Source organism: Saccopteryx leptura, chromosome 2 (genome assembly GCF_036850995.1).
Source record: "Saccopteryx leptura isolate mSacLep1 chromosome 2, mSacLep1_pri_phased_curated, whole genome shotgun sequence".
NCBI classification, from domain to species: domain Eukaryota; kingdom Metazoa; phylum Chordata; class Mammalia; order Chiroptera; family Emballonuridae; genus Saccopteryx; species Saccopteryx leptura.
The window spans coordinates 319,601,386-319,624,475 of NC_089504.1; the positions used below are offsets into that span (position 1 = coordinate 319,601,386).

General features: G+C 53.5%; 1 protein-coding gene across 6 annotated transcripts; it reads left to right on the forward strand.

Moving 5' to 3' along the window:
- Window positions 1-3,405: 3,405 nt before the first annotated feature.
- On the forward strand, window positions 3,406-18,479 carry ZNF775 (zinc finger protein 775). 6 transcript variants are annotated; one of them, XM_066363020.1, is made up of 4 exons: window positions 3,440-3,499; window positions 12,105-12,177; window positions 14,327-15,250; window positions 16,062-18,479. In XM_066363020.1, exons 3-4 carry the CDS (start codon window positions 15,136-15,138, stop codon window positions 17,663-17,665), a joined length of 1,719 nt encoding a protein of 572 aa, XP_066219117.1. In that variant the 5' UTR covers window positions 3,440-3,499; window positions 12,105-12,177; window positions 14,327-15,135; the 3' UTR covers window positions 17,666-18,479. The 6 variants fall into 6 exon arrangements, with proteins under 6 accessions (XP_066219121.1, XP_066219120.1, XP_066219117.1 ...); XM_066363021.1 differs by having other exon boundaries at window positions 14,349-15,250; XM_066363022.1 differs by lacking the exon at window positions 3,440-3,499 and adding an exon at window positions 11,526-11,541.
- Window positions 18,480-23,090: the final 4,611 nt, after the last annotated feature.

Sequence of the window (23,090 nt, forward strand, 5' to 3'; positions counted from 1 at the left end):
ACCAGAGGTTTGTCTGGCTCCTGGAACCTGTGCTTTTGACTGCCACCATGGAGTGCACTGCTCCATGGTGAAGATGAGTGTTCAGTGCCTTCTGTGTGCCCAATGTCAGGATGGAAACTGGGGTTTACAAAAATAAGGCCCAATCCTTCCCCTTAGGAGGCCTAAGCTGGGTGGACAGATATGTGTCCACAAATCATGAGTAGAGGGAGATGGACAGGGATACACGGGGCTCCAAGTGTGTAGGAAGGAAGCAGGCAGCGTCAAAGCTTCATATTGGCTTGTGGGATTATGCAGCCTCTTAAAAGCCAGTGCAGTAGGTGACAAATTAGCTTTCAGAGCCTGGGGGCATCGTGTCAAGAATGCCTCACTCAGATGTGTCCAAGAGAGCCGAGCTTTATTGGGGAAGCAGGGAAGAGATGTGTCCAAGAGAGCTGAGCTTTATTGGGGAAGCAGGGAAGAGATGTGTCCAAGAGAGCTGAGCTTTATTGGGGAAGCAGGGAAGGTATATCATGAGAGTAGGCAGACATTGGGTCAGGGAGCAGGAGACGGGTCCTCGGGCATCTAGGGTTACTATTGAGGGGGGAGGTCAGGGAGAAGGATGAGAGAGGAGGAATCTGACCAAGGGGTCCTAACTTTGAAAAATCACCTTTAAAGGATTTAAATGCCTGGTATGGACAGAAGGCAGGTGTTGAGTGTCCTCTACTGCTGTGCTGCCCACTGCTTCTGGGTGTAGAGATGGTGAGGAGAGGACCAAGTTTCAGGGAAAGCCACAGAAGTCGCCTTGAGGGGGCTGGTAAGGCAGGACAGAGTGAACTTGCCCATGGTTCCTGAGTGCCGCAGGGGGCCTCGTGGGTCCCAAGCCCTTGCTCACTCAGTATAGCACAAACGAAGCCTGAAGTTAGATGGGTCAGCGTTCTGCTGACAGCAGCTGCCCTGTTCTGAAGAGCCCTGGGCTTTTCCCCCCTATAATTACATAAGTATTAAATTATCTTGTCAAAATTAATGCAGATACACTAAGATGTATAGTTTAATGTGGAAGTCCTTCATGTCCCTCCCCTCCCCCATATTGATTCTCTTTACTCCATGTGGGGAATCGGAGGGTGTCCTTCCAGAGATGGTTTTTTCCGTGCATTTTCAGATCTGCATATATAACCTACACCTTCTATATGTTATGGAAATAGGATCCCAGCTATGTTTCATTCTTTCCACCCTTGGGATGACCTTGGTCATGAATTGTCAATCTGGAGGAAATCTCACTCTGTGGAGGAGGAAACAGGCCCAAAGAGGGACAGTGACTTCCCCACTTGAAACCAGGGGCAAATCTGGAACTAGAACATGAGCCTCCGGTAGGTACTCTAGAAAATAGATGACTGAGCCTGACTAGGCAGTGGCACAGTGGATAGACTGGTACTGGGACGCGGAGGACCCAGGTTCAAAACCCCGAGGTCGCCAGCTTGAGCGTGGGCTCATCTGGTTTGAGCAAGGCTCACCAGCTTAAGCCCAAGGTCGCTGGCTTGAGCAAGGGGTCACTCGGTCTGCTGTACCCCCCACCCCCATCAAGACACATATGAGAAAGCAATCAACGAGAAACTAAGGTGCCACAACGAAGAATTGATGCTTCTCATCTCTCTCCCTTCCTGTCTGTCTGTCCCCATCTGTCCCTATCTCTGTCTCTGTCACACACACACACAAAAATAGATGACAGACTTTTAAAGAGTTGATGCTTAGTGACATCTGGTTTCTGGGTAGGGTTACTTTACAAATGCTTCCACAGACTGGTAATTTTCAACCAGTGTGTCGCAAGAATTTTTAAAACATGCAATACCTGACTATTTAGTCAGGGGCACTGACCTTTTTTCCAAATAAAAAACAGGACAGTCAACACAACAATAGCTGTCTGGTGTGAATGCCGTGTCTTGAACCACAAATATATAGGTCACATAATAGAGTTGCATCTTATTGGTCACATCACATAATAAGGTTGTGTCTGATTGGTTAATTCTTGGTACCAGAAATCTGCATTATATAAGTATAGGCACCTGATTTTTTTAAAAAGTCACTTTGGAGCAAAAAGGGTAAGAGATTACTATTTTTTTTTTTTTTTTGTAAATCAATCAAAACTAGACCTGTTGTGTTTTGGTTTTTTTTGGTCACATCAGCAAAAAAGGATATTTCTCAATGTGCCACAGAATTTTAGCTATTAGTTTGTGCGTACCATGAGATGAACAAGGTTGAAAATGGCTGCTACAGACAATAGAACCAATTAGGATCTCGTAAGAGTCCAGTAAGGTACGTATGCAACTCTTTTACAGACAAGTATGTCAAAGCCCAGATACAGAAAGTACCTTTTGTAAAAAGTGCACAAAAACTTTGTGGTTGAACTGCTAGAATCCCAGTCCCCCGTTTCTACTGTGTGAAGAGGCTAAACGGCCACTGGGCCCAGGGCAAATGCTGGCGTTCATTAGAATAGGGCCCAGCTTCTGTTTGTATCAACCTCCTGTTCCAAAGGCGGTTTCTAAGCGGCTCCAGAGGGCATCCTGCCAATGGAAGCTGACATAGCCAGCTCCCTGTAGGGTGGCCGTGTGAGGAGTTTTATTGACATAAAGGAGCGCTACCTTCCAATCAGGGTGGGCAGAAGAGGAAGTTCTCCTTCCTGAAGGTTTCTGGGAACAGGAGACCCTCCTTGGCCATCTGGACCCTGCCTCTAAATCAGCAGTGACACTAGATTCAGGAACGTGACCTGCGCAGGCTGCTGTTTCCTCGACGAGAAGGCGAGGGGTTGGGGCGAATGCTGTTTGTCTGAGTCTCGTGGAGACCTCGGGACCGCTCGTCACGCGCCCATGGCGTGGGGGTCGCGCGGGTGCGCAGGGATGTTTTTTTCTCCTGTCACTCGAGACACGCACGTCTCACTCTAACACCTGGTGTGCTGTCGTGCCGAGCACCACACCATGTCACATGCACACTCGAGTGTGAGCGTGGGATCCCCGAACCCAGAGCGGCGCCCAGCGCGGGCGTGTCTTAGGCACCGGATGGACTGGATGGATTTCAGAGCGCGGGTCTGCGGGGCCCCGGCCGGGCGGGAGAGCCGGGAGAGGCCAGGAGCGGCTGCCCATCGGGTCGCTGGCTACAGCCTGGCCCCGCCCCGCTCCCCCCTCCTTCCTTCGAAGCCCAGGAACCGGGTCCAGCGCCGGGCAGCCAACGCGTTAGAGCCGTTCTGGACCAAGCCATGCCCCGCTAGAGGCGAGGTCAGCCCGCCCACCCTGGCTATTGGCTCTAGAGAACAAAGGGCCGCCCCACGGGCTTCTCCGATAGGGCTGAACTGGTCATCTGAGAGCTACAGCCAATCAGATGGCGGGGCGGCCCTGGGGATGGCCAGACCCGCCAGCCAATCGGATGCACGCCCGCCCCGCCTGCCCCGGGACCGGAGGGGCCGGGGTGCCCAGAGCCCAAGTCGCCCCGGGGGTGGCAGTTCTCGTTAACCTTAGCCTCAAAGTCAAAGGTATTTATTCCCGTCCCCTCCCTCCGAGTCCTTCTGAATCAGGGCGGGGAGGGGCGTGCGGAGGGACGGACTGTGCGTGGAGCCGGCGCCCAGCCCGCTCCTCCCGCGCTGCCTCCACCCATCCGCGGGCTCGAGGCGGCCTTGGGGGCCTCGGGGTCTCCTGAGCCCCCCGCGCCCCGGCTCTGAACTTTCCCCACCCCCACACAACCCGTGGGGACTGGGACTGGGTCGTGCGTGGGAGGGGCTGCAGGAAGGGGCAGAGAGCAGGAGGGGGTCGGTGAGAAGGGGAGGAACCGGGTGGTGAGTGTGTGTGGGGGGAGGTACTGTCCCGACGGTCAGGAGCTATGTTAGTCTCCCAGAAAGACCGACCTTCTGGAGGGTAGGAGCCCCTGTGCTCGCTACAGAATGACCCGTGGGTTCCTAATAAATCATTACAGGAGTGGGGATAAGGGTTGGGGTGAGAACAATGAGAGACACCCAGAGCCTGGGGTCTTCCCATTCCAGGAAAATGGGCACAGGAGCCAAGATCTCAGTGGGGGTGAGGGAGGAGCTGAGGGCTTCTTCCCCTGAAAAGGTGGAGGGCTAGGGATGATGCCCCTGCAGCCCTTTGGGCAGGATGGAACCTGGAGTTGGGTCTTGGTCAGCCAGAGTCCAGGTTGCGTGTGGTCAAAGCCTCAGAGGTTGGGGGGTTGGGGAGAGAGGAGGAGCAGAGGGGTCAGAACCCTCTAGGTTGTTATTTTTTGGGTCCCTGTGTTCATCTGTAAAAGGAAGACATTAGAAGGTATTAGTCTCCTTTTAACTCTTAAGGTTCTGTGATTCTGTAACGTTTTGGACTTAAGTTTCTTTCATTTAAATGTTCCTTTATTAAAGTTGTTACCAATGGTTTACAGCTGGGTGTTGGGGAGAGAGAAACACTTTCTGTGTTAAGATGTTTACAGTCTTGTGAGGTTGGGTGGGTGTACAGTACAGGTTAAACTGAGAAGGGCCAGTAACCTGAGCCTGACACATCTGAAAAGCTTCCCAGTAACGGTGATCCCTGATCTGGGTTGGGCAGGGAAGAGTTGGGCAAGAATATGCCAGGATTGGTCACAGGCATGCCACGACATGGCCAGGTCGGGGGCTGCAGCGTGGGACAGTGAGGCAGCTTGGGGTATAGTAAGGAGAGCAGAGGCCAGAGTTTAAAATGCTTTTGCCAAGAAATTTTTAGCTGAACCGGAACGTGTTGAGGACCCACTGAAGTCTTTTAAGCAAAGTAGAAATGTCCAAGTTGTAGTTTTAGGAAAACTGCTTTGAGTTTTTGCAGCTTCCTGGCTCACTGTGGGCGCTTCGCTTCCATTCCCATCTCCCGTCTCCCTGAGTTCATTCCTTGGAGCTGTGGGCTGGTTGCGATGGTCAAGGCCCTGTGAGGGCTCCTTGTCAGTGTAGATTCGCATTTGTTTCCGCCAGTGCACTGTGCAGGGATTTGTGCTTCCCTGGCTCACATGGTGTTCTGTGTCTGTGGCTCTGGGGGTTGTTATAGTTCTCAGTTTCTTGGACTTTGTATACACGGTTGTGGAGCTGTTCTCAGGTGTGGGTTCCTTTGTATCTGTGCATCTTTGATGTTTGTTTACTTAGCCGTGTGTGCTAGCTGTTAGGTATGAACATCCCTGGGTGTGTTTATGTGTGATTTAGTGTCTGTGGCATTTCTTTTCACATGCCTGTGATAGTCTATTTTAAATGCAACATCCGCAAATATTAACTGGAGTTGGTTTCTTAGGCAGAGCTCACCATCAACTCCTGCAGAGGTGTGTTTTTAGTGACAAAGCACTGGGGCCAGGGAACCCTGAGCTCCTCCCCCCTGCCCCCCCCCCCTGCCCTGGCCCTCTTCAGTTCATTTGATTGATTGATTGATTCATTCATTCATTCAGTATAAGCTGAGCACCTTCTGCATATTAGGGATCGGGTAGGGCAAGGTCCCTACCTTGTGGAGTGCACGGCTGTTGCAAGGCCATCCAGTAGAACTTCATGAATGTGGACATGTAGCTCTAACCACATGTGGCTGCTGAGGACTTGAAGTGTGGCCAGTGTGACTGGGAATCTGAATTTTTACTGTAACTTATATAAATTCAAATTACCACATGGGGGAATAGAAACCAAACTCCTGAAAATCGAGTTTGCAGGAGCCCCGTTCAGCCCTGGCTCTAGCACCTCGCCAATGGCGTGACCTTGAGCAAACAGCCATGGTTCTTCACCACGAGGGCTGTGAGGGATGAAACAGCTAAGCTTGCTAGTGCTTGGCACATAGCTGCTGCTCAGCAGGTGGTGGTTCTCCCTGTTCCTCTTGGAGTCTTGGCAGATCACCGCCTCTTTCCATAGCCAGCTCAACATCAGGGAGCTCAGGGAAGCCCCCACTCCCCTCGGTAAATGAGGTAGGAGAGCGGAACTCCCATTCCCAGGGAGCATCTGAGATACCCCCTCAGGTTGCCCATATAGGTCCTGGCCACAGTCTGGACCCGCACCTTGGGGGTCTGATCCGTGAGCTCACATGATAGATGAGGGCCAGGAGAGGACAAGTGGGGCCTGCTAGAAGGGAAACCGTTACCACTGAGGAAATAAGGCTGAGAGTGGGCTAGCCAGACTAGAGCATGTGGCACAGGGTAGAGGAGGGGTCCCCAAACTACGGCCCGCGGGCCGCATGTGGCCCCCTCAGGCCATTTATCCGGCCCCCACCGCACTTCCGGAAGGGGCACCTCTTTCATTGGTGGTCAGTGAGAGGAGCACATTGACCATCTCATTAGCCAAAAGCAGGCCCATAGTTCCCATTGAAATACTGGTCAGTTTGTTGATTTAAATTTACTTGTTCTTTATTTTAAATATTGTATTTGTTCCCGTTTTGTTTTTTTACTTTAAAATAAGATATGTGCAGTGTGCATAGGGATTTGTTCATAGTTTTTTTATAGTTCGGCTCTCCAACGGTCTGAGGGACAGTGAACTGGCCCCCTGTGTAAAAAGTTTGGGGACCTCTGGGGTAGAGGCTGGGTGGGGCGGGCAAGGCACTGAGGGCCAGGTGGAGCTAAACTGGCTGAGGGTTGGGAAAGGTATGGTTAAGAGAAGGTAAGGAAGCACGGATCTGGATGCAGCACTGGGTGGGGGCTCATGGCTGAGCAGTGCCTAGGAGCTGGGCCTTTGGCTGGGGCTCAGGGAGATACTGCCCCTCGAAGCTTCAGCTCCTGGTGGAGGGCATGTGGCCGGTCCCTGCTCCACTGGTGACAAAGGATGCATGAGGCTCCATCCACTTCTTCCCCATTTGGGGCCTGAGTCTGTGAAGAAAGATACGCTTGGCTGGTGGACAGGTTTTTGGGCCCTGAGCTTGGGAGGATGGGGGAGACCTGGCCATGTCCTCACACTGTGGCCTTTCTCCTCACCCCAGCTGCTGTCCACCCCCTTCCTGCCCCCAAATTTCTGCTAAGACCGAAGCTCCTTTGTTACCTTCAGCTGCCCCAGATCTCACCACCTGCCGCAGGCCACAATCCCTGCTTTGTGCGGTCTGGCAGTTGTCATGGCAGCTGCCCCCGCAGAGGTCTTCTGGTAGAGGAGGCTCTCATCCCGACTGCACTCTGACCCCACATGCGGACGGCTGGGCTGGAGCCGGGGCAGTGATCAGGGTCCTGTCCCGAGACCCAATCTGCACAGAACTTGCTGGATGGGCAGGGGAAGGGTCGTTAGAGAGCGGAGTGTGGGCCAGGGGGCCTTCAGAAACTTGATGTGGGCACTGGGGCATTGGGGGGGGGTGGCGGCAGATTGGCCCCTTCTGCCTCTGTTTTCTGGCTGCTAGGCAGCTTGCTGGGTGGGTTCCTGGGCACCTCTTATGTCAGCTGAGTGATGTGGCAAGTGGGCCGAGACGGGTGGGTGGCAGATAAGAGAGAAGGATGGAAAGGGCACAGCCCGGGGCAGGGTGTACCTGGTGGCCTGGCTGACCTGGAGAGACGTGGCCATGAGGAGGGACTTCGCTAGGTTTGTTTATGTCAGGACCCCTGCCGGCCTGTTTTCCAGATGTCCCACCTGAGCACACAGGTGGAGGTGGGCACACAAGACATGTCCTGCCTGCCTCCCATCCCCATCTCCGTGCCTCTCCTCCTACCCCTTCCCTCTCGTTCTTATTTCTTCCCCTAGGGCCCATGACAGTCCCCTTCCTTCTGTGTCTACTTCTGTCTTGCTCAGACCACACGCCCCTGTGCGCCCAGGTGTGACAAGACAGAAGCACCCAGGGACGCGGGACAGACGTGTGACGTGGGACGGGCTGTCCTGGTCATTTATTGTGAACTGTTCACCAAGAATTGAAGGCTCTCTGCCACCCAAGGCTATTTTTTAGGTCCTAATACCTCTTGAAAGACAGAATAGGTCAAGTAGGACTGATTTGATTTGATTAGGCTCAAGGGGCCTCTCTGTTTTGTGTTGGGGTTTTGTGAATAAGGCCAAGCCCCGCCCTCTGGCCTCTCCCTGAATTGTGGCTCCTGCGCCCTGAATGAGTATGAGTTCCCCCTCGTTCAGGTGGCTTCCCTGTTCTCCAGCCCCCTGAGCCTCTTCAGGCGGACGTCGGTGAGAGACTTCCCCAAGGCGTGGGACACAGAGCCCATCAAGGCCCCCACAGTGGCCTCTCTGCCCCTCTTCTCAGGGCTCCCCTTTCTCTGAACCACGGGCTGGCTTTATGTCTCTAACGTAGTAGGGGTGCAGATCCGGCCCTGCTGGGGGAATAGAACTACAAACAGGCCTGACCTGTGGTGGCACAGTGGATCAAACGGCGACCTGGAACGCTGAGGTTGCTGGTTCAAAACTCTAGGCTTGCCTGGTCAAGGCACATATGGGAGTTGATGCTTCCTGCTCCTCCCCCCTTCTCTCTCTCTCTCTTCTCTAAAAAAATGAATAAATTAAAAAAAAAGTTTAAAAAAAAACGGAGAAAACATTAAAAAAAAACAAACTACAAACAACTTCACCTGCCAACTTGTTGCAGGAAAGCGACCCAACGGAGGATAGACACTCAGATAACTTTATTAGAGGAAAAGAGAATTTATTAAAAAGCCAGTGGAGCATCTGGGGCTAGTAGCTCCAAAGACACGTGCTCCCCGAAGTTGATCTCCTTACAAGTTATATCCCCTTTACAGAACACAGGTTTTCATGCAGAGGGCTCATGATCCCTTTTCTTGAGGTGTACGTCACTCTCATGACTCCAGGATGGGGGGTGGTGAGTTTAGATGAGGTCAGAGAATAAGCGTTGGAAATAGCAAGTTAAGGTCTTAAAAACTTTTAAGAAAAGGAGAGAGGAAGGGGTTTTCAGATAAGTCCTATCTTCCTTTCTCTGTGTAGCAAGTTGTCCCATGCACTTTTTCTTTTTCTTTTTTTTTTGTATTTTTTTTCTGAAGCTGGAAACGGGGAGAGACAATCAGACAGACTCCCGCATGCGCCCGACCGGGATCCACCCGGCACACCCACCAGGGGCAACGCTCTGCCCACCAGGCAGCGATGCTCTGCCCCTCCCGGGGGGCACTCTGCTGAGACCAGAGCCACTCTAGCTCTGGCGCCTGGGGCAGAGGCCAAGGAGCCATCCCCAGCGCCCGGGCCATCTTTGCTCCAATGGAGCCTTGGCTGCGGGAGGGGAAGAGAGAGACAGAGAGGAAGGAGGGGGGGTGGAGAAGCAAATGGGCGCTTCTCCTATGTGCCCTGGCCGGGAATCGAACCCGGGTCCCCCGCACGCCAGGCCGACACTCTACCGCTGAGCCAACTGGCCAGGGCCATCCCATGCACTTTTTCAGAGAACCATCTGAAGTCGTTAATCCCCTGCTGGCTCCCTTCCCCCTGCATTCCTCCTTGCTTCTCCTTCCTTCTCTCTTCAAAACTTTCTGGTGAGAATACCTCTACATTAGCAAAATAATGGCCCTTCCCAAGCAGGAAGGTAATTTGCAATTTCACAGACCACATTTAGCTGGGGATGCTCAGCCCCCATTGCAAACTAGAAGCGAGCAGACATAAAAATCATGTTTTACAAACTTCCTTGGCTAACATTCTACCCCTTTTGCTCATTTTGCAATCCATACCACAGGCATTCCTGAGCAGGGAATGATGTACATACAAACAAATTACAGTAACAGTACAAGTCATACAGTTTCAACAATTACAAAGGTGCCCTTCACAGAGTCGCTCTGAGCACTTTGCCCAAAACGTAAAATTTCCTTGAAGCTTCTTTCCAACAGAAAGAAAAGCTTCCTGGTTCAGGAGGGCTTTTTCCCTTAAACTCAGAAAAGCTCCTCATGAAAGTAGGAGAGAAACAACAGTTATTATTATTTTTTAATTGGCTAAGCATTACACCACAGAGAGATGCGCTTCATAGGCAATCACCAAGAGATTGCAAAGACGGAGAGAAATCTCCCATTATAGAGCCCAGCAGGTGCATGTCGTTATACACGTTCTCGAAATAAACTGTCACCAGTCCTCAGGTCAGTGGACTTGACCATTTGTCACAGAGTTTGTAAGGTATTTTTCCCCACCAAGAAGGAAGGAAGGGGGCTAGAGCCACCAAGTGTGGAATAACAAAAGGCTTTATTGAGTACAGAGCAAGCATCCCGCCCGGCAAGGTTCCCTGGCCCAGAAGAAAGAAAGATATAGGCCAGGGAAGTCGCGTGGGAGATATTTAAAGGGTCCCTCTAGGGAAGTCGAGCTAATATGACGTGGTGGTGAAATCTCACTGGCTGGCAGACGGTCGCTTTTTTCCAAAGGGTTCCTGTGAACTCTCTTTTGGCGCGCTTGGTTGTGGACGGTCCTAGCCAAAGTTCGCGGGTCTGGGTTCCCCACGTGACCATCCTCCATTATCCACCGACCTTACAGAGTTCATCCTGGATTCACCTGATAATTGGGGTGGCCAATTACCTGGGTTTGTTAACTGCCCTTATCCAGAGGGAAGGCACACTTCTATCTTTATGACAGGAGGTAGTTTTGCAGCTTGGAGCCAGGTGTCCACCCAGGTTAGGCCGCCACCCTCCCTTGGGGACTGGGAGACAGGGCCCTTGGTCCTTTGATATTTACATTTCAAAGAGATAGCTCCCAGGTCCTTGAGAGAGACCCCTCCTAGGCTGCACAGCTAGCAATAGGCTTATTTTGCTTTTTAAATGATGTACATATATCTCAGACAGGGAAAGAACTTACAACGAGAAGTTTTCCAAAGAAAATGCTCTAAAAGAAAGGGGACGGCCCTCTTTTCTTTTCTGCCTTAGGGGAAAAGACTTCCACATTTTGGATTTGTATTTACTCCCCCCCCACTCTCCCTTCACCCCTCGGTGGGATCCAGATTCCCAGCCTGAGAAGGGGACCTGGGAGAGGGGTGGGAGGATCCTTAGGATGGGGACTCTGGGGGACTCTCGGGGGCCCCAGATGGGGAGCAAGATGTGACGGAGCTCCTTGTGAGGGTGGCACTCTGGGAGAGGCTGCAGCTGATGGCTGGAAAAGCCCCTTGGTGGCAGCTGCTGGAGCTGAGCTGAGAGCCACAGGTCCTCCCTGGACCTCTTGGGGAGTGTGGAGGCTGCGGGGGTACGGGCCCGTGAAACAAGATCCCCTCCTTAGCAGAGGCAGTCCATGGCGCTGGGTCGCTGGGGTGGAGAAAGGGAACCCCAGGCTGCCTACAGTCCTCCTCTGGGTGCCACACACCGCTGTCAGGTATTCTCTGTGGGGGGCTATGTCCCAGGTCCTGGGCATTCCTCAGTGGGCACAAGAAGTTCCTGTCCTCCAGATGACAGGGAATAAGCAGGCAGGTAAACACCACGTCAGGTGGCAAAGTGTCACAGAGGAGTGGGAGATGGAGTTAAGGTTGTGATTTTACCTGGGGTCGCCAGAGAAGGCCACCTAAAAGAGGCGAGGGGGACCATGCAGAGATCTAAGACAGAGCACCCCATGCAGAGGGGCAGCCAGCACAAAGCCCGAGGCACCAGAGCAGCACGACCTGTTCCCACTCATGTTCTGGGCAGGAAGTAAGCCCATCAGGAAATGTTCTAACAACTTGAGCATTAAAACACAAGGTGAGCCACAGATTGGTGGACTGGTAGCCCAGTCAGCCTGTGTGTTCTTACATGGAGCGCTCTCTGGGAGGTTTTGTGTTGGGACACAGACGGGCTTAGAGAGAGGTGGGCTGTGACTTGCAGGGACAGTTCTGCCTTCCAGGGTGTGTGCATGACCTCTCCGGCTTCTCACTCATTTGAGTTTCTCCGTGCAGCGTCCTTCACACCCTGACCCACAAATGTTGAGCACCTGGCCCTGAGCCTGTGGTCTGGGAGCTAGAAGGCCTGGGATCTTGCTTTGCTCACCATTCAGCCACCTCTGTGACTTGGGGATGTCAGTGGCCCTGCCTGACCTCAGGCTCCTCTTCATAAAATGGGAATTATGTCTGTTTTACCTTCTAGCAGGTGTGGGTACAATTAAAAAATCCTAAAAAAAAAAAATCCTGCACATTTCATCTGAGGTCATAGATGTAAAAGCTCTTGAAAAAGAAGGAATGCATTCTGTGAGGTAGCGCACAGACTGGGAAACCCTTTCGTCCTTGTCCCCCAGGCCAACTGTTTCCTTTGCTCCCACCCCCCCACAGACGGAGTTGGGGGCGCCCTGTCGATGCCGTGGGACCCCTGGGATGGAGAGCGGCCTGCCTGGCGGCAGCACAGGTAAGACAGAAGAAGGGGTGGCACCAGCCAACCGCAGCCCCTCCCCACGCCCGGCTCCGTGTCCCATGTCCCTCTGCAGCTCAGCCAAGTTGCTGCCCTCACCAGTAGCTTAGAGGGTGTCAAATTGCAGGGCATTGAAGGTCACGTCAAAGAATGGAACAAAGACAGGCTACAGGAGCTAAGAAAATGAGAAAGAGCAGCTCATTACTTGCCAGAGAAGAGAATGCACACACGTGCACGCATGCGCACACACATACACCCACAAGGCGGAGAGCGAGGCCTTTGGTGAGTGCTAGGACAGGGTGTTCCTAGTGGCTATGCCAATCAAACACTGAACCAGCACTCTGGGTAGGACGAGGGGTTAAAACAAGCTCTGGGTGCTGGGCTCACTCATGAGTTCATGGTCTATATCAGCTGAGGGGTTAGAGCCCCCTGTGCAGCTGCCGGTGTGTATCTCCCTGGCAGGTGCTGCTGAGAATGGAAGTGTCCTCTCCATTCACGGCTTCTACGGTGGGGCAGCCCCTGGCGCCTGAAGGTGGCTCTCCGGCACAGCCCTGGCCAGTGTGGCCACCCCGGCAGCAGGGTGGCTCTGGCTGGGAGAGGGCGTAAGGCCCATCCCTAGGGACCCTACCTCTTGGCACTGACACAGACTTTATCGGGTTCCTCTGGGAACCCCAAAGCCCCTCTCCTCCTGTGATAATCGTTTCAGTGGACCTTGAGACAGAGACAAAAATCAGGCAATAGGGCAAAAAAGAAACAAAGCAGCCAGCTTAAGAGGGGGCAGCATACTTTGTGGACACCACACTGGGGCTGGGTCCTGATGCAGGCATCAGACTTCCCAGTCGCCTCCATCCCCACCCCACACTGTGCAGGCTGTCACTTTGCCGAGTGCACTTGGGTGTGTGTGTGAGAGAGACACACACACACATATGCAGACATATTACAGTAAAATCTAGGGCAGACAGTTCCAAACATTGTAACAGAAGGACCTTTTCCCCAGGTAACCTCCAAGTGGAATCCTAATTCATAGAGGAAAGTAGAGCCTGCCAGGCCCCCCTCTCCTCCCTACAGCAACTTCTGTGGCACCCTGTGATCTTAGGAAAGAGGAGGAAAGCACCAGCCCAGACTCTGGGGGCATGGAGGGAGGCTCTTGGAGACTGACTGGGAGCGCCCTTGGGCTGCAGCCACCCTTCCTTGCTAGCCTTGGCCCTCCATGGCTCCTGCTGCCTGCTGGCCAGGCTTAGGGAATGAATGACTCAAGATGGCCAAAGTTTTTTTTGTTTTTTTTTTTTGTATTTTTCTGAAGCTGGAAACGGGGAGAGACAGTCAGACAGACTCTCAGACAGACTCCTGCATGCGCCCAATGGGGATCCACCCGACACGCCCACTAGGGGCGAGCTCTGCCCACCAGGTGGCGATGCTCTGCCCCTCCGGGGCGTCGCTCTGCCGCGACCAGAGCCACTCTAGCGCCTGGGGCAGAGGCCAAGGAGCCATCCCCAGCGCCCGGGCCATCTTTGCTCCAATGGAGCCTTGGCTGCGGGAGGGGAAGAGAGAGACAGAGAGGAAGGAGAGGGGGGGTGGAGAAGCAAATGGGCGCTTCTCCTATGTGCCCTGGCTGGGAATCGAACCCGGGTCCCCCGCACGCCAGGCCAACGCTCTACCGCTGAGCCAACCAGCCAGGGCCAAGATGGCCAAAGTTTTGAGGTAATTGAGAGCTTACTTCTTTTAAGCCCGTTCCCCCTCTTTTTTGTTAATTTTTTTTAAATTGTGGTGAAATATACAGAACAAGATTTAAGTGCACTCACATTGTTGTACAGTCATCACCACTATTTCCACAACTTTTTAAAGTCATCTAGAAACTCTATACTCATTAAGCAATAGCTCTCCATTTAAAACTTAAATTTTGCCTGAACCATTTACCATTTAGAGTGATTTTAAAATGATCCTTTTTATGATGACTAAGAAATCTCCTTCTGCCTCCCTCCCTCCTTCCTTCCTTCCTTCCTTCCTTCCTTCCTTCCTTCCTTCCTTCCTTCCTTCCATCCGTCTCTCCATCCTTCCCTTCCTCCCTCCCTCCCTCCCTCCCTCCCCCCCTCCCCTCCCTGCCTTCCTCCTCCCTCCACCTCTTCTTCCTTTTCTCCCTCTGGAGATGCTGTTGAACTTTGTCATAGGACTTTTTTGGCACCTAATAAGATAGTCTAAACTTTCCCACCTTTTAAAACTTAATGTCATGAATTGTATCAAGCCATCTCTGCTTTCCTGGGGGGGAATCCCAGTGAGGTCACATGTCTTGTTCTTTTCATACTGCCGAACCTGCTTTGCTAATGATTTTGTGTTTTTTGTTCTTTGCATCTGCTTTCAAAGAACAATAAACCTATAATTTCCCTTCCTACCCCACCCTTGTCTTATTTGGATCTTGGATCCTCCTAGCTCATAGGCTCCTTCCCTTCCTCTCCTCCTGGTCACTGTCACAGTTTATGTGAGCTGGTAATAATCCTTCCCTTGAACTTGTAGTGGAAGTTGTTCACACAGCAGAGTGGCCTGTCGCCCATTTTCAAGGTTGAACTTGAGCTTTCTTTTCAGTCTCTTCTCATTGTTTATATAGATGTGCTTTCTACTTCCCCTTGAGTCAGTTTTGTTAATTTATATATTTTTTTCCACAAAACCACCCATTTTATATAGATGTTTCAAATTGATATAACAGTATTTTAGGGTTTTAGAATCCTTTTAATATCTGTATGTTCTCTTTATTGTCTAATCTCTGCTTTTTAAATTCCTTCCTCTGACCTCGTTTGGGCTTATTTTCTTGTCTTTTTAACATTGGAATCTGTTGTTTAGTGCGTGTTTCTCTTCTTTGGTCACAACTGTTTCATTTTACCTACTTTTTATTGAACGTAAACTTTTTATGGAAGTGTAGCACACAGAAAAGTGCATAGGTGGTGAGCTCTATGAATTCTTATGAAGGGAACATGCCCATGGAACCAGCACCCAGATCAAGAAGCAGACCATCGTCAGAACCCCAGAAGTCCCCTCCTGTCCCCTTCCAATTGCAGTGCCCTCCATAATGGGGCCGGTTAGTGTTGCCAGCTTTTGAACTTCATATAAATGGAATCATGCAGTCTGTATTCAGTGTCTGCAGCAGGCCTTTTCCACCAGGTGGGTGTCCATGAACCAGGGAGACATGGAGCCCCCATAGACCTGAGCAGCCCTGTGTACGGGACTCTGGGGGGCTCAAGGGGGGGACTAGGGTTAGTACAAGGACAAGCTGACACCTGTCCTGGGTCCTGAGACCTTTCTGGCCAACCTTCTTACTCTTGGTTTTGTTGAAGTAAAAGTGAGGTTGCCCAACAGCTGAGGTCAAGCAGGTGAGCTGCTGTCCTGGAGAGGATCTGGCGGTGCTGTGAGCCTTGGTCACCCAACCACTGAGAGACTAGGCATAGACTCTCTTAGCAAGCTTGCAGCACATGGATCCTTAGAAAAAGAACAAGAGGTTTGCCCTTGGCCATGTTCTGCTTGCTGTCCGGGTGGGAAGACCTCACTGGATTGGAGTCTTGAACCAATTCTGTGTCTCCTGGGCCCTGGGTGGGGCAGCGGCACAGCCAGGGGCCCCAGGCACAGCGGCTTCACTTAGCTTTTCTTGCTTGCAGTTTTCCCATTGATTGCTCTTCTCCAGACCCCAACCTGCCCCTGCTTTACTGTCCTATCCTTTCCCTACTCTCTTCTTTCTCCTCCCCACTTCCTCCCCACCCCTTTCAAACTTCTGCTTTCTACATTCTTCTCTCCTGTCTTATTTTCTGCTCTGCTCTGCCCTCCCTCAAGCCTTTCCTTCCCCGCCCAGAGCAGTGACTGACTGTTCCCGTCCTGTCTGCCTTTGCCTCTGGCAGATGGCCCAGTGATGAAGACCAAGCAAGAGAAGCCTGAGCAACTGCTGCAGACACTGGTGCCACCAGCCGCGCTTTCCAAGAAGGATAAGGAAAACATTTTCCAGCAACGCCGGGGCCTTCTGCCACACCAGACCATGGGGAAGCCCCGCTCCTTGGGGGTACAGGAGGAGACTGGGAGTCCCAGGTGGACCCCTCCCACTGAGCACGATGAGGGGCTGGCCTGCCGCATTCCAGGGGCAGCTCCCACCCCCCTGAGCCCTGCCCTTTCTGCCGCCCAGGGTCACTTCGTGTGCCTGGATTGCGGGAAGAGGTTCAGCTGGTGGTCCTCCCTGAAGATCCACCAGCGCACCCACACCGGGGAGAAGCCATACCTGTGCGGCAAGTGCGGCAAGAGCTTTAGCCAGAAGCCCAACCTGGCGCGCCACCAGCAACAACACACGGGCGAGCGGCCCTTCTGCTGCCCCGAATGCGCCAGGCGCTTCAGCCAGAAGCAGCACCTGCTCAAGCACCAGAAGACCCACTCGCGGCCGGCCACACACTCCTGTCCCGAGTGCGAGCGCTGCTTCCGCCACCAGGTGGGTCTCCGTATCCACCAGCGCGCTCATGCCCGGGACCGCCAGGGTGCCCGTGCTGGGCTGTCGGAACTGCTCAGGGACGCCGCAGCCCACCGGAGATGTCGTCTGCGCCCGGGGCTGCCGCGGGGGCGCCCCGAGTGGGCCTGGCTGGGGTTCTGCCAGGGCTGGTGGCGCCAAGCAGGGACTGAGGCCGCCGTGTCTGCCGCCGCCGCCGCGGGGCCAGGCGAGCAGCGCCAGTTCATCTGCAGCGAGTGCGGCAAGAGTTTCACGTGGTGGTCGTCGCTGAACATCCACCGGCGCATCCACACGGGTGAGCGGCCCTACCCGTGTCCGGAGTGCGGGCGCCGCTTCAGCCAGAAGCCCAACCTGACGCGGCACCTGCGCAACCACACGGGCGAGCGCCCGCACCCCTGCCCGCACTGCGGCCGGAGCTTTCGCCAGAAGCAGCACCTGCTCAAGCACCAGCGTACGCACCTGCCAGGTGCGCAGGCGGCGTGCTGCCCCAGCTGTGGCCAGAACTGCGCCACCCGCGCGGCGCTGCGGGCCCACCAGCGCGTGCATGCTGGCGCCGCCACTGCCCCGCTGCTGCGCCCCGGTACCGCCGTGCTGGGCGCTGAGCCGCAGACCCAGGTCCCCCCAGGCCGGTCGGTGCTACCGCGCAGCCCCCCAGCGGCCCGGGGACCCGGAGACGTGAGGTGGGGCGGCGCGCCGGCGGGCCTGGCCGGGCCAGGCGAGCAGCGCCAGTTCATCTGCAGCGAGTGCGGCAAGAGTTTCTCGTGGTGGTCGGCGCTCACCATCCACCGGCGCATCCACACGGGCGAGCGGCCCTACCCATGCCCGGAGTGCGGCCGCCGCTTCAGCCAGAAGCCCAACCTGACGCGGCACCGGCGCAACCACACAGGCGAGCGGCCCTACCTGTGCGCTGCCTGCGGCCGCGGCTTCACCCAGAAGCAGCACCTGCTCAAGCACCAGCGCGTGCACCGAGGGACCCTGGCACCCACATCCAGTGTCAAGGACGAGGCGCTTTAGCGCACCTGGACCCAAGCTGATTGGTGGGGATGTTTGCAGGAGTTCCTTTGGGGAATGGCCAGAATGGTGGCTTTTAGAACCCCAGGGGGTAAGACCCTGTCAAAAGGCACTAAAGGTCTGAGAACAGAATTTCAGAAACATCTCAAAGGGGGACCACAAAAGGCCCCTGTAGGCTGAGGGATGCGGTGAGGTCAGACATTCCTCACCCTGGAGCCGGGAGGTGTCCCTGTTGGATTGAGGGCCAGTTGTATATCTCCTTAGAGGTGGGACCCCAGCCCACAGGCAGAGTGAGGCTTGTTGGGGCTCTGGGAGAGGCTTCCTGGTGTGAAGTGGTCCAGGTTTGGGCTGGTCAGCTGTAGCATCAGCCTGTCACACTCAGGCTGTGCTTCAGGATGGCTGGGGTTGTCCCTGTGCGAGGCTCAGCGGACTGTGATACTGAGTGAGGATTGAAGCTAGAAGCCATGTTTAGGGAGGGACAAGTATATCCCGAGGGTTGAGAGCAGTGGCCAGCACTGAATGTCCCTTCAGTACATAGTTTTGGAAGGAGTGAATGGTTTTATGGCTCTTCTCAACCTCAAGTGGCTGGCCTGGCCTGACCGTAGGACTGGTGTGTGTGATGATTAGGGGCTGGGGCACAGGGTGGGTGGTCTCAGCTGAGGTTTGGTGGCTTGGGGAGGGACCTACAGCAGGGAAGAGCCAACATGCTGCTCCTACTCCATGGGTCTGGGGCACTCATGATGGCTGACAGTCACTGACTTGGCTCCTTACCAATGGCAGGGTTGCAGAAGAGACAAATGAAGGATTGACGATCTCACATGGTCTCGTTGTCTTTTTTAAGTTCCCCATCCTGAACTCCGGGGTCTGTGTGTGCTGAGGGCTCCATTTGCCCCAGGAGCAGGGCAGGGAGCTCTGGCCACGAGCATAGCAATGCCCGCCCCGTGCCCAGTTCTCTTTCCCCCTCTTCAATACAGTTCAGTGTCTTCCCTCATACCCCCTCAACCCCTAGACCCCAAAGGCCACTCCTGCTTTTCCGAACTGGGCTCGGTTGGAGCTCTGGTGCTGACAGAGAGCCCAGGGCTCCAGCCCAGCTGTGGCCTTGGGTTATGTCTCCCCATAGGAGGGGAGTGAATTGGAGAGAGGGGTGGGTGTGGGGGTACCAGGGTTGGATGTGTGGGAGGAAAATGGGGGACCTACCTGGTTCTGTAGGAGGATGACTGTGCTTGCCTGCCTCCCCCGGGCTTGAGTTGGCGGGTGGAGGTCTCTGAACTCAGAGATGTGCTTTCTTCTCCAGGAGCTGCTGTGTTCACCCTGGGTTCTGGTCATCCCCCTTTTCAGGTCGTGTTGACTCCCTTTCATCTAGCAGGAGCTCTAGCATCACAGAAACAGCTGGGTGGGTGATGACTCAGCTTACCTGAGGAACACAGCGCTGGTACTGGTTAGTGTTCAGCCAGGGTTTCTCTACTTGTGGTCCAGGTCTTCGATCACAAACCATGCTGTGCAAAATCTCACAAATGGGCAAGGTGTGCTCATCAGAGCATTCAACTCTCAGGACCAGCTGGAAGCCAAATCAGAAGGGTTTTTCCTAGGCCCCCTCTCTGACCCACACCGGCCCAGGTGCTCCCCCTCTCCCGGTAATGCCAACCTGGCTCCTCCCGCAGCCTGCCCTGCTCAGGGAGGCCAAGGGCCTGGGATCTCATCGAAACCTACTTTAATCATGGGGAAGGCTCAAGAGTCATTTACTTCTTCTTCTTTGCCACTTAGCAAATCCTGAGGGCAACTCGAGCAAGCCGACCCCCTCCAAGAAGGCACCCCGGAATACCATGCATGATTTAGAAAGCCACTGTCTGCGAGGACGGACCTGCAGAAACACTGGAGCCTGTGGAATCTGGTGCCAGACGGGAGGGCAGGCAGATGCTGCAGAGACAGAAGGGCCGTTTCTGTACCATAGCTTGTGTTATCTCCCCTCAAGTGCCCCATGTTCAGTGATCAGACAGCTGTGTTGGTAGGACTCGGGGTCAATGAGGCCTAACTACAGCTTTGCCCTTTGAGCAAAGTCATGAGAATGCCTGTTCACTGACCCACGTGACAGAGTCTCTCACAAATGGCTGCTTTGGGTCACAACGGGAACAGAGTGAAGAACTACTGACCAGGTCGGGATGGCACAGCAAAGACCCAATAACCAAGCCTACTATGTGAAAGTCATGGTATCTGACTTCAGGGATGCTGGGGTGACTAAGCCACTGTGGTAGCCGGCTCAGGCTGCCATCACAGAACACCACTGGGGCTTAAACACTGCAGTCTGGAGGCTGGGGAGTCCAAGAGCAAGGTGCTGGCAGATGTGGTTCCTGGTGAGGGCTTGCTTCCTGCCTCATAGCCACCTTTTCCCTAGTGTCTTCACCTGGGGGTGGGCTGGGGAGAAAGTACCTCCAGTGCTCTGGTTTCTTCCTCTTATAGAGACACTAATCTCATCAGAAGCATGCCACACCACTTATCTGTACCTAACTGCCCTGTCTCAAAAACCCTGTCTCCAAATGCCATCACGAGGTGGGGGGCTTCAATGGATTTCCAATTCAGTTAATAGCAATCACAGTCTCTGTCCTGGAGGAGCTCATGGACATTCACAGAAAATCACTCTAGTATACACACAGCTTGGAACAATCTATATGGTCAGCTCTTGAACAAGCTGTCCCGGTCACGGTTCTCTTAGGGAGGTTTTCCTGTTTGTCTCGTCCAGTCTCACCACAATCCAGTGACCTAGGCAGACAGTCATATAGGAAAGGTGGATGGGGACTGTGGGGGTCCACCAGGTCATGTTGCAAAATAAACGGCGGGTCCCAGGCCTCCTGTTAGCCTAAGCCTCTTCCATGGTCACAATCACAGGCTTCTCCAAGGGCAGCAGGGCATTGTCAACTTCAACTTCCATTCCCTTTCATTTTAACATCATAAATCTAGGTCAGGGAGCATTTAGGAAGAGGCACAGCATAAAATCAAGGACAAGAAGGTCAGACCGAACTAGTGGTTTATAACAGTAGTCCCCAACCTTTTTTAGGGCCACGGACCGGTTTAATGTCAGAAAATATTTTCACAGACTGGCCTTTAGGGTGGGATGGATAAATATATCACGTGACTGAGACAAGCGTCAAGAGTGAGTCTTAGACGGATGTAACAGAGGGAATCTGGTCATTTTTAAAAAATAAAACATCGTTCAGACTTAAATATAAATAAAACGGAAGTAATATAAGTTATTTATTCTTTCTCTACGGACCGGTACCGGTCCGCGGCCCGGGGTTTGGGGTCCACTTGTTTATGATTTGGACTGCTCAGGAGCATGCTGAGAGTAGAAGGGCCAAAGGGGAACAGAAAACCACCAGGAATAAAGAAATCAAAATCTTAAAGGACTTATATCCTGTCCCTGGCCAGGTCAGTGCAGGTGTGCAGGGGGACCCTCAGCCTAGCTTCCAGGAGGCCACAGGAGCGTGGTGGAGCTGGGGTCCTAGAATTGCCTGCGTCCTTCTTGTGTTCCATTGTTAGGAGCAGGCTGGGAGCTAAAATAAAAAATGACTTAGGACCTTGGAAAATGGTTGTGCCCTGGCAAGCACCGTGAGCTGCGGCTGAGTGTAGTTTTTCCTGCCGCTCATCATTTTTTACGTTGCATCAGCACCCTGGCTGACCACCACAGCTCTCAGATGTCGCTTGCAGACATCCATTCATTTGTTCAATCAGACACAGACTGAGGACCTCTTGTATCCTGGGCACTTGGGATCCAGAGATGCTGAAAACATAGCCCAGGCCCTTTGAAACTCGCAACCTGGTGGAAAAACAAAGGCGTGCTGACTCCCAATCTGAAGTCAGCACGAGGTGCTTTGGAGAAGGATGGTAGTGATCACCATCCAATCTGGGGAGATGGGAGGAGCTGGGCAGTGGAGGTGGCTGCCCAACTGAACGAAGCCTTAGGGGTGCACGTAGCAGGAGCTGGGACAGGGCAGCCAGGCTGGTATCTGTGAGAGCAGTGGTCTGGGGCTGTCCAGGGGAGCACATAGGGTGATGGCCTGCCATCTAGTGTGCCCCTGGGGTGGGGTGCGGATACAGTGCAGGGCCCCGGGCCATCTGTTCTTTGGGACCCTGAGGCTGTGAGCCGCCAAGGCCTTTGTGAGGGACCAGAGTCCAGCTGTTGCATGAGGCTTGCAGAGAGGTGGTGATCATCACACCGGATTCTACCCACGGGAAGAAGCATGGCTGCGTGTGCAGAATGTTTCCACATCGCCGCTCTATTGTGTTCACCGCAGCACGTGAACAGGCAGAGGGGAGATGTGGGCGGGGGTATCTGTGGATGAGACCACAGAAGCAGTGGAAATCAGGCACTGGCGACGCAGAGCACGGAGGCCTCCAGGAGCCCTGGGCCCCGGGCATACCCACTGAGACCGGATGAGTTCCCGGTGTCTTGTTAGCCACTACCTCTCACTCAGCTGCCATTCCTTTCCTTTCTTTTTTTTCATTCCTTTCCTTTCTATTTTGACATAACTTACCTAGAAAATGCTGCTAAAAATATGGGTGACATCCTCAGGTATATAATCTATTTTGCTTTTGAAAACCTGGTCATTTATAAGTTTCCCTTTTTCCTGTAGCCTGGAGAAGAGATGACAGCTGATGGCTCTGGCAGGTGACTAGTTTTGCAGCAGGAGCTGGAACAGGGAAGTGTGGCTGTCTCATGAGCAGAGCTCCAGCACCCGGGTGGAGGGTGGGCATGGGGTGGCATCAGTGGTTAGGGGTCCTGTTGTCAATGCCATAGGGACTCTACCCTTGGCCCAGGGTGCCATGTATTCTGCTGGATTCATTTCTTAGGGCTTCCAAGAATTCCCTCCCTATTGTTTTTTTCTTTTTTGTGAAGAGAAAAAAAAAAGCAGAGAGGGACAGATAGGGATAGGCAGACAGGAGGGAGAGAGATGAGAAGCATCAATTCTTCACTGTGGCACCTTAGTTGTTCATTGATTGCTTTCTCATATGTGCCTTGACCAGGGTGGGTGGGGCTACAGCAGACTGAGGGACCCCTTGGTCAAGCCAGAGACCTTGGGCTCAAGCTGGTGAGCCTTGCTCAAGCCAGATGAGCCCATGCTTAAGCTGGCAACCTCGGGGTCTTGAACCTGGGTCCTCCACGTCCCAGTCCAATGCTCCATCCACTGCGCTGGGTCAGGCCTCTCCCTATTGTTTATCTGAAATACTAATCTCCTTGTGATGTCTAACTCATGAAGTCCCACATACCTCAGTCCTGTGCCTCTGGAACACATGGGTGGGGGTCCAGGTCTTTGAGAGGCTGACAATGACCTGGGGTTGACCTTCTGGGATAGACAGTCCACAGAGTGAGCTGTGAATGCTGACCTTCTGGTCTGGTGTTGGGAGTAGAGATTGATTTTACTGCCTGTGGACC

Coding starts and splice junctions, on each gene's coding strand:
- ZNF775 (XM_066363020.1), top strand. CDS start 15,136: ATGAAGGGAACATGCCCATGGAACCAGCACCCAGATCAAGAAGCAGAC. Junction 15,251..16,061: donor TGCCCTCCATAATGGGGCCG/GTTAGTGTTGCC, acceptor TGCCTCTGGCAG/ATGGCCCAGTGATGAAGACC.